This window comes from Drosophila ficusphila, unplaced genomic scaffold (genome assembly GCF_018152265.1).
Source record: "Drosophila ficusphila isolate 14025-0441.05 unplaced genomic scaffold, ASM1815226v1 contig_198, whole genome shotgun sequence".
Lineage (NCBI taxonomy): Eukaryota > Metazoa > Arthropoda > Insecta > Diptera > Drosophilidae > Drosophila > Drosophila ficusphila.
This window is the reverse complement of record NW_025064092.1, coordinates 4255564-4266362: the sequence shown is the minus strand read 5'-3', so window position 1 is coordinate 4266362 and position 10799 is coordinate 4255564. Positions and strand designations below refer to the sequence as shown.

The following is a 10799-nucleotide window of genomic DNA, read 5'->3' as shown; positions in this document are numbered from 1 at the left end:
CCCGGGGAAAGGTGAAAAGAGAATACTTAAAGGTGGGAGAAAGTTCGGTCCAAGATGGTCTACTTCCGTAGACAGAGCACTCGAAAAAAAATTGATACAGTTGGAAAATATTTGAAACACATAATACAAATTCACAATTTAAATAAAACCTTTGGAGATTAATTCGTTTCAAAATATCAGAGCTTAATTGTTTAGCCATCACATCATTACGTTTCTAAATTAATTTAAATTAAATTCAAAACATTTTTAAACGTTGCTTTAAAATAAAACTTAAGGGGTAAATAATATTATATAAAAAAAGACAAGTTCGCCAACATAATAGACTCTTTACAGACTTAAACATAATAATTTATTTATTTAGGTAAATATCAGAGTGAATTTGTTTAGCCGTCCTATCACATTATTTCCTTTTCCAACTTATATTTATTTAAACAATTTCTGAACGTTACTAACTTCAAAATTAAATTTGACCAAGAGTTTTTCATTAATTAATATTTTATTATTATTATTATTTTAAGTTATGTGTAAGAATATTTATCAGTAAAAAATATCCAAACAAATTGCACAATTTTACTTCAGTAACAACAAAATCTGAAGAAGTATGTATCAATTAGGTAAAAACGGTTTATTGATTTTTTGTAATAATCTATTTATTCTTTTTTTTTTAGCAATTATTGTAATAGGATTACCCCCATTTTTCGGCAGTGTCGAAATGGAGCCGGGGCATATGTATGCTGCCTGGTTAAGGACACAAAAGTCATGACTGGCATGAGAACGAGCTCAAGTGCCATTGAGGAGGAGTGCTCATATTCCCAGGCTTGCCACGCCCCCCTTTAACTCCCCCCAATACCCCCCGCCCAGCCAAAAAGGCGGCGCAAGTGCGCGAGTAAATTCAAGAAACAATTTTCAGGAATGACTTAACTTTTGCGTTTATGTGAAAAGTTTCGCAACGTGATGTTATGCGAGCGGCGAAAGGATATGCAATTCACTGGCATTGCAAGAGTGTGTATGTGTGTGTATGTAGTATGTAGTGGTAGTAGTATGGATGCGGATACGGAGTCAGTGGAATCGCAGCGAGAGACTCTCCTCGAGGTCGAGACCCCTGGTGATGTAGGCAAAGTCCTCGCAATCGAGCTTCTCCTTTTCGGCGAGGATCTGTTTGAGGCGCCAGCGCATCGAGCGGCATTCCCGTTTCGTTGCCGGGAGGCGGTCGAGCAGGGCGTGGCACTGTTCAGCGGTCAGCAGGCCATCGGCGTCCTCGTCGAAAAGGCGCAACATGGAGGCCAATTTCCGGTCGAGCGGTTCGGAGCGACGGAAGTGCGCCAAGCCGCGCACAAAATGCCGGAAGCCCAGCGACGGATGCAACATGGCGTCCACCAGTTGTTCCGCCAGCGGATGCGACGCCACCGGCGGCACCATCAGCAGTTCGCTGCGCAGGACTCGATCCTCCTGGTCGCGATCCAAGGACTCGTAATGTCCGTACAAATAATCGAGGCGCGCCAAAGAAAATCCCGTCTCCGCTTGGATTTCCAGCAACTCCTCCGCGGACAAGTGACGCGATGCAGCGGTGCCCATCCGATTGTTCAGTTATCCCTTATCGATTGTACTAAATATATATAGATATATATATATATATCCTTGCGGGATATTTTCCTGGGTGCTCGTTTCCTGTTTTGCTGTGTGTGTGAGTGTGTTTATATCATTGAGGAGCCGAACGATCGGTGGAGAAACGCCAGCTTCACTGGCTCAAAATGTTCGATCGGAAATTGGATCATGCCATTCCATTGAAAGTTTCAATCCAATGAAACTAAGATTTGAACTAAGTAATTAGTGAATGGCACTACCATATTACTTGGTGAAATAAAATCACTTATAGGGAAGTACTACATGGCTGTATTAATGAATGATGAATTAATTAATTAATAAATAGCACTACCAAACCAGCGTTAACAGAGCTCAATTGGTTTTCTTATTATTATTCATATATATAAATTAAATGAAAATTACACCAATAAGATAGTGTTTCATAACTCTAAATCCATTACTTCACTTCAATACATTTATAATACAATTAATACATTAAGTAATTAATTTACATGAACATTTTAAATTCCTCCATGATAAAACTTTAGTTACTATTCTTCTATAACTTTTTTATTTTGTTTGAATAAAAGTTCAACACCGTTGTGGCCCCTAAACTGACTTTAAAAATCACAACAAGCACATATGTAGTGGGAAATTAGTCAAAATGAAATGTATCTGCTGCTTTTTTGCTTGCAGCTCTTCATCAGATTGCGTTAATCCCTCGGATAAACAGGGGATATAGAATGAGAATGAGAAGGGTACGGATGAGCGGGCGTCTCGTGTCGAGTCAGTCATTGGAATTAGCTCACATATCTCCGCTCCACTCCCACGGAATGATAACATATAATTTTGAGTCGGAGCGCGGCGACACCTGACAGCCGCAGCTTCCACACCCGCGTGCCACTTGCCACTTGCCACTTGCCACACACCACTTACCCCTCGGCGGACAGACGGAGCCTTCACTCATTGTGGCATGTGTCAAAATTAATTTCGTAGGCAATATTTTGACGGGCTTTCATGCTAAGCTGAGAGGGTCACTCCCGTTCCCCCTTTCTCCTTTCTCCTTCCCCCTCTTGGAGTCTGGCCCACCCCCCGCCTCAAAGTTGCCGAATGTGTGGCATCATGTGAGAATCTAATGGTTAAAGGGTATGTGGGTATCAACAAAGAGCACAGATTTAACTTATATTAATCGCAATAAATAAAACAATTCTTTTGATTTAAATAGTTTAATGTTTAAATTCTTTGTTATATTGTACTTGTATTTCTACCTGTAGTTTTTCATCCTTAAAAATATTAATTGCCAATATATTTTATCCAATAAATCGCTTTTCAACAGAACTAACATCTTAAGTCCTGAAAGAGCAAACTTTGTATGTTAGTTAATGTGGAAGGATTTATGTGTGTATCCAAAAAATTATTCTCGTTAATTACGCTAGGCAGAAGGCACTAAACAGATTCCAGTGAATAAAAAAATTAAACAAAAAAAAAAGGATTTATGTTTTTCTAAAAATCATAGCATACTTTTTAGGGGCGATTGCGAATACCACAATTTCCCTTTTGATTTGTATGTAAAAGTATTTTGCATCCAAATCGGAGTTATTAGTTCCTATCCTATTCGGTTGCATACTCCTCTCGAATAGAGCATACCCTGTTAATCTGCGAGGTGATGTGGATATAAGTGGCCATGGGGTGTATCCAGATACTTTCCGTCACTAAATGCAAAGGTAACTTTGCCCTCAGCTTTTATTTCCCCCACTTGCCTTCGGTTTGTTTGGGTTTCGATACATTTCGTTTTGGATTTTGTTGCTACCTTTCCTTTTTTTTTTTTTTGGTTTTTCTGGCCAGTCACTGCTCGTCGAATCTGGGCAGAATGGAATTTTTTCCACATCATTCCGGGGATTGGGAAGCAAGTCGAATGCTCGGCGAGGAGGAGGAGGAGGAGGAGGAGGAGGTGGAACATCACTGCCACAATATGCAAATCTCATTGCGACGCATTGAAGAGACCACAAAAGCCAGGGTCTGATGCCTTGATAGCTGATATTAAAACCATTACTCCGATGGTGTCCTTCGTCCCATTCCAAAAGTCCTCGCAGCAAGACAACAAATTACAAAAATTAAGAGAACATTTTTGCGGATGAAAGGCATTTCGATGGCAGGGGAAAGAGGAGGAGGCAGGCGACAAAAGTGGCCAAGTGCCACGCCCCCTTCTCCGCCCCCATTTGGAGGTGTAAAGATTCCAGAATACGGACACCCCCCTTCGTCCCTTTTGTGTGTGTGTGTGTGTGTGTGTGTGTGTGTGCTTTATCCAGAGGGTGTGTGCAAATTAATGAAATTAAATCGTCTTTATTTGATGGCTGTGAGAACCGGAGAAAAGAATTCACTCGTTGTCACCGCAGGACGCAAGGCAAATATCCTAATGGAACGCCGACGGGGAAACAGGAGGGGGAGGAGTGCCTTTCTTTGGACTTTCTGCAGGTGTTCTTCAATGCTAGCAACATTGTTTAAAGCGGAGAAATTTTTGGGGGGAAGGGAGGGGAGGGGAGGGGAATGGGAAATAACAATAATAAAATTACACGATGGTCGTGGAAATAACAACAAAGATCAAATATTCAAGTGGATTTTAGTACAAGTGTATAAAAGAAAATAAATATATTTAGAAAGAAATCAAAATTATGGATTAGTTTCTAATTAAGAAAACATTGTCCAAAATCATCAGTAGAACTTTTGTGTTAGCGTATTGTGTTCCTAAGGCAAGTATCCATTGTTGAAAACAACAATTTCTCTCAAAAGTATGAGCTAGTATACAGATATATAATATATAAACACATTTGAAAAAAAAATCGAAATTTGAGAAAAAAAAACAGCAGACATTTATATTCCCAAAGTCAATGATTATTGATTTTTAAAAATAAACAAAGCAACACAAATCCTAATATTTCTTTAGCTTGGTGTACAGAAAACATTTGTTCTAATCCATTTTTATTTCGCTTGACTTTCTCAGCTCCTGAATCCTTTGTAGGAATACAGTTTACAAACCCACAACTTTATTTTCCTTTGATTTTTGGCTGCTGCAAGGGCATTCTGCCTTCGATCCGCATCGAATGTCTTCCCAAACCGATGGCTGAATTAAAAAGGAGCTGAAAAGCGGAAAATGGGACGGAGTGTGCGTATTGGGTGAACGCAGATTGCGTTTTCACTTTCATCATTGCATTTAATACGGGTGAAATTGTTTGGTGATGGGATCCGGAACGTGATGCGAATACCCAGAATTAATTGCAATCGGGGCGACGGCAACCAAGGAATCAAGCCGAATTCGAGGGAGACAGCCATCCTACAATCCAACAATCCTACAATCCAACAATCCTACGCCCATAATATCGTTGGATGCCCCACCACTCGGTGTCCTTTGTGCCCCGTCCTCTATTTCCCACTCTTCTGAATTGCCGGGAAAATGCACTGCGCGAAATTTAAGAAGAAAAAGGCAGAGGGAACCCCTTTTCAACGAGGGAAAACACTGTGCAAGAAAATACTTCCAACTACTTAACTCAACTATATAAGTTATATTTGTCTCTCAAAAACATTGACTCACAGCAATTTGGCTGCCGGCATAATCCAAATTAATTATGACAAATATGACTGGTCTGCATTTGATTTATTTAAGTACATATTTGGGCATTTAAGACAGATGTTGGCCATTTGTGCCTAGAGTCTTCGCCACAGTCATAATTAAAAATGGTTACCTTTCGAACACGCAATAAAGCAAAATAGTTTCGCACCTGTCGAGACGTAAAAAATAATACAAAAATATCTTTAACCTTTTGAAGTCGTTTTATTTTTTGTGCAGAGTCAAGATGTTTGAGCAACACGATTGGTTTCAATTGATGACTGTGGTCATGATGTGGTCATCAACGTGTGTATATTGTGTTTGTATTGTATTGAATAGAATATAGAATAGGTTAAATAATTAAAACAAAAATTAAAAATATATTTTATTTTTGCCTCAATGAAGAACTTCCTACATTTTGTAATTTCTTGTTATGTCTCCATGAATTTAAATGTATTTGAATAAAAAGAAAATAGTGTATCTTTTATAAAACATTGTTGAAGTCATTGTTTGTACTTCTAAAACAACATATAAATATCATTGCACAAATTATTTATTTACCTTGTTTACCTTCGGTTAAGTTTTTGATTAAGCACAAAACCTTAGTCAACGTACACAAATCATTTAAAGGATGGACAAATGGTGGAAACTACAAACTGATGATTCTTACAAAAAATCAACTCAATTGTGGCTATAATAAAGCAAACAAATGAACAGTGATTTTTGGCTCAGTGTTTCGGGGGTCGATGGTGTTGGTAAATGCTTCCACTGGCTTTCTTTTGTCGCTTGCCACACAAAAGCAGCGGGGCAAAGGACACCACAACAACACAACACAACACAACACCTTCACTCCGGCACCCCTTCCTCTTGCCACCTTGCCCCTTCTGCCACCTTACCCACATTGCCGCATCTCGATTTCCATTCCATTTCCGGCACCCGTGTGGGAATCGCCCGCTGATCTTTGCAAAAGGTGCCCAGCGGACAGCCTACCCCCCTGCTGCCTTCCGCCACCTTACCCCCTTCGTCCTTGGTCCTTGGTCGTTGCACACCCCAGCGGATCCAATGGACAACAGAAATTAGCAACTAGAATCAACAGACAAACGACAATTAACGGATGGGAATGAGCATGAGGGCAAAAGGCCGAGGCCAAAGGGGCGGATTGAGTGGAAATGAATAAGTAAGTGAGTGGTGGAGGTGGTTCGGGCGGTTGGTTGGGTGGTTCGCCGGGTGGTTTGGTGGGTGTCTCTATGGGTGGGTGGTTTCAGTTGCTTTCAGGGGGCTTTCAGGTGTTTTGGCTGTTTCGAAGGGGGGGAATCGCATCGCAAATTGTTTGGAACAAACGCCGCCGAACCAAACGGAAAAAGCGAACGGAGGCGGCATAGTGAACTGGTCCCAAAAACCGGAGAAGAAATGTGGAGAAAGGGGAAGAAAGGAGGGGGGAAAGGAGGGGGAAAGGATGAGAAGGGAGGCGGGTGTAACCACCACCTGGCGATTTGGTATTTAGGGCTTTCCCCTCTTCCCGTTTCCCCTTTCGGCAATGCCAATGCCTTTGGTCCATTGTGGTCGCTGTTTCTGAAAGGGGCAGCTAACACAAAAAAAAAAGAAAAAAATAGAAAGAATGAAAGGAAAGGGGTGAGATATGGATGGTGGTTCTATATGTCCAACCTGGCTGCTTTATTGTTCTTTTCCTGTGTCTCCTTTTGTGGGACAACTGCGGGCCACTTAAGCCTTTAAGTTTATCCGCAACAGCCGTAAAACAAGAACTGTTTTGAATTCATATTCCAAAGCAACGCATTCCATTCGATTTGTGATACTTCAGCAGAAGGAAGAAAATCCATCTTAGTTTGTAAAAACCTTATTTTAAATGAAAAGAATTTTTCATAAATTATATAAATATTAAAGAAAAATGTCGAAGGAATTTTATCTGATTATAAAAGTTTCCTGTAAATATTCAAACACTGTTGAAATCATTAAAACAATTTAAATACATTTTTATTTTTACTCCAACTGCGAACTATTTCCTGTGTTGCATAAATGGAGTCATCTTTTTTTATGAATTCATAAAATGTATGGGGAAAAGTAAGTTGGTACTTGAGTGACATCTCGACTTGTGGCACAAACAGCTGAATCCACAAGCAATGCTTTTGGCAGCAGTTTAACCACTGAAGCAAAAATAAAGCGGGAACACTTTGAAAACTACACGGGATATTCAGGGATGTGCAGGAGGATCCTTGTAGCTGCAGAAAAATCTGCAGTGAAAAATCTATTGCAATAGCAAACTTACATTTGTTAGATAATAATATAGGTAAGCCATAGCTTTTCTAGTAATTATCTTTGAAATGTTTTAGGATTCGATTAATCTGTATTGCCGTAAATATAAGTTGTTCACGAATGAGAAAGAACTCAAGGAACTAACTTAAAGTGCCACCCGCAGTCCTTTTGGCTCGGAGTTGCCCATCTCCTGCCTCCACTCGTCCCACGCGGCGTATGAGGAATGTAAAATTGCTCATACCGCCTGTGGTCCCGCATCTGAGGAACTGGGTGACAGTTGATTTGCCTGTCGGCAGTTTCAGTTTCCGGAGGGGAGTGGGGGGGGGCTTCTGAGGGGAGAGGGGAAGGGGGGGCACTGCAGGCACTGCAATTACGGCGACTAGAGATTTTTCTAAGAAAACCGCACAAGACGATGTCGGCGACTTTGGCGCCAGCATTCCAAAGTAAATTACAAACAAAAATGTTGCAACGAAAACGAAAACGCAAACGGAACCCCAAAAGCTGAAAACCACAACGGCCAACAAAAATGTAAGCAAAGAGGGGAATGGGGAGCAAAAAAAAAAAAAAAAAAAAAAAAAAACAGAAAACAAAGCACAGCGAAAAGGGCAGGGAAAAAAATCAAATTGAAAATGAAATGCAGGGGTGTCGGTTTGGTTGAGGAGGTTCAAGAGTCTTGGCGGCCAAGCGACTGACGCCCCGTCTTTCAGTTCCGAGGGCTGAACATCCATCCAGCTAGGAAAAGGACCTCTTCCTCCCAAAAAAAAAAAACACCCTCCAACCCCCCGCAAAACACCCCATTCCGTGGCCTTGCCTTGCTTATGCAATTTGGTATGTGTTTCCCAAGAAACCTTTGTTGCATTATTGCCGCAATTTGCAGAAGTGGTGACGTGAGAGCCATCAGAGTGCTGCGTCCACGAATATTGCCCTGCTGCACGTCGCCCTGCGTCCTTTTCCCTTCTCTCTTCCCTCTTCGCTCTTCAACCTAAGTTGAACCGAGTCCCTAGTCCTTCGGCCCTCGAGCCGCGTCCTCTTCGCGCTGCCCCTTCAGCCAGACAGCGAACAAATAACAACTAAGTTGGCAATTTGAAGGCGCGCGAGCTCAGCTTGAAGCGAGAAGGCCACTTAGCGACAGCGAACCGCAACTTGGATACCCTTAATTCTGAATACTTGCAAGGGTGGCAACTCTGCTTGTAGTACCTTCCTAAATAACAGGTGAATTTGTATCTTATTAAAAGGTTAGCGAAATTAACTGGAGTAAACAATTAATCATACTGTTAGCAAAACAATTCAACATTAATTATTGTTGGGCTGGGGTGGCAACCATACACATGCAGAGTTAAGTTGGTTGCGCCTAAGGCGAACTAATGAAAAAGCATTTGCACACACTTTTTTTCTTCTTTTCGCATAAACACAATTATGAGACACCTACAGTTTTTAGCTTTCTAATTGTCCTTCCCAGCGGTGAAAAATTTTTGAGTTTCTTTAGCGGCAATTGTAAACTAAAATAAAGAGATTAAAATGCTGCTAAACCTAAAAAAAAGCTATAAGGATAAAACACCTGTTTTCATTTTATTTGCTAAATTGTTATCTTTCAATTTAACTCCAATTTTGTATTATTTTCTTTTAAAAATCTTTTTATACCCGTTTTATCAATATAAGTGGAATATGAAAAGGCATTTTGGGGAAATTTTTACAAAATCCATATATGAAAAACGTACGAAAATATATGGTACTAAAATGAACTTGTTAAATATAAATATCCTAATCAAGAAAATGTATTTATAATACTTCCGAATGCAAGTGTTCAATAAACTCGGTATTTGTTGACTGAACCCACATCAAAACTTACAAAAGGCTGTAGATCCACAAGCAAATTCCCCATTTGAGCAACCAAAAATAGGTACCAGAAAAGAATTGATTTTACTTTTTATTCGCCGAACTTGAACTTTGGGTTGAGCGATTATCCCTGAGTGAGGGCGTAGGTCATGAGGGCCAGGATGCCGGCGTTTCCCACTGTGGCCACATGAGGGCCAAAGCCCTCGGCGAAGAGATCAATCAGAAGGGCGCCAAAACGCGCAATAATCGCAGTGACAGCCACTCCACCGTAGATGTGATTGCCATCCTTTACGGCCAGATAGAAAGTGGATGCAATGTTGCCGAGGAGAGCAAAGTCCTTCAGCGTCTTTGCGGAGCCATCCCACTCGTCACCGATCTTGCCGATCATGTCGTAGAACAGCGGGATGAGCGACAGGCCATGGACCATGGCCACTCCCGATTGGTCGGATACCAGGTAGAACTCGACATTCGCCAGCGGCAGCGGAATGACCTCCAGAATGCTCGCGGAGATCAGGAATGTGCGATCGCACTCGTCCGGCTCCTCGGAGAATGACAGCAGCAGGCCAAGCAAACCGTGGACTAAACTGAAGGCTGCTGCCAAATATCCGTAGGGATTGTCCGCCGGAGTTAGGGAGTACATCGCATAGCAGCAGGCCGCAATCAGCAGCAAATTAACCAGAGCTCCAGCCACCTGCATGGTTTCGATTCTATTTCACCCAAGTATCACGACCTGTGAAAATCACCTTCTACTTATTCCGAACGCTAGCACTGCTAATTTTGAATGTTTCTCGCTCGAGTCTGGAGTCAAAATGACCCGAAGTTGGGGAGCCCTAAACTAAACCTTTTCACGTAAAAGTCATGGCCAATTACTTACTTACTTAGAATGTGGGAAACTAACTAGATTGGACTGACTGAAAATTGTATTCAAATAGGTAAGGATTAGGAAAACCAAGAATGAAAACCGTTTCCAATTTGGTAATTTGAATAATTCAAAAACTGGATAATAATTCAGATATTTAACTTTAAGGTGTCACTATTTTATTACTTACTCAACTTAAAAACCACTTGATACTTCAAAAAATTAACCACTTAACTTTTTTTGATTTATTTGAATTATTTTATTGCCTTCAAACACTTTTTAATCTACAACATGATGATGCTTTTTTCTTAAATGCCTACCAACTTTAGTTTACTAAACAGTATTTGTGAAACTAAAAATATATGCAGACTGTTTTCCTATTTCCCTTTAGATATTTATGAAATTCCTTTTAGTTATTTCTTTTACCTATCCAGAATCCAGCTTCCCATCCTGATCCCTCGACCCAGAATGGCCAACTCAACGCAGGGTATTTGGGAGGCGAGCGAGCAACAACATCCGGATTCCGGAATGTGGAGCTCAGGGCGGCTCATCTCGGAAGTGGCTAACGTTGGCCACGTCGGTTCCGGATTGAGCCAGAGATTACGGGTGATTGGGGGGAGTCCCAAAGCACAGAGTTACCGAGTT

General features: G+C 41.1%; 2 protein-coding genes across 2 annotated transcripts; both read right to left on the bottom strand.

Annotated features, from left to right (window-relative positions):
* Positions 1-1059: 1059 nt before the first annotated feature.
* On the bottom strand, positions 1060-1575 carry LOC108095492 (calcineurin subunit B-like). The gene has a single exon (XM_017196599.1). The coding sequence runs from the start codon at positions 1573-1575 to the stop codon at positions 1060-1062; it is 516 nt and encodes a 171-aa protein (XP_017052088.1).
* A 7798-nt stretch (positions 1576-9373) lies between these two features.
* On the bottom strand, positions 9374-10113 carry LOC108095509. Its single transcript, XM_017196619.2, has one exon. The coding sequence runs from the start codon at positions 9990-9992 to the stop codon at positions 9420-9422; it is 573 nt and encodes a 190-aa protein (XP_017052108.1). The 5' UTR covers positions 9993-10113; the 3' UTR covers positions 9374-9419.
* Between the last annotated feature and the right edge of the window lie 686 nt (positions 10114-10799).

Excerpts from the sequence above, each read along its gene's own strand:
- LOC108095509 (XM_017196619.2), bottom strand. The coding sequence starts at position 9,992 with ATGCAGGTGGCTGGAGCTCTGGTTAATTTGCTGCTGATTGCGGCCTGC.
- LOC108095492 (XM_017196599.1), bottom strand. The coding sequence starts at position 1,575 with ATGGGCACCGCTGCATCGCGTCACTTGTCCGCGGAGGAGTTGCTGGAA.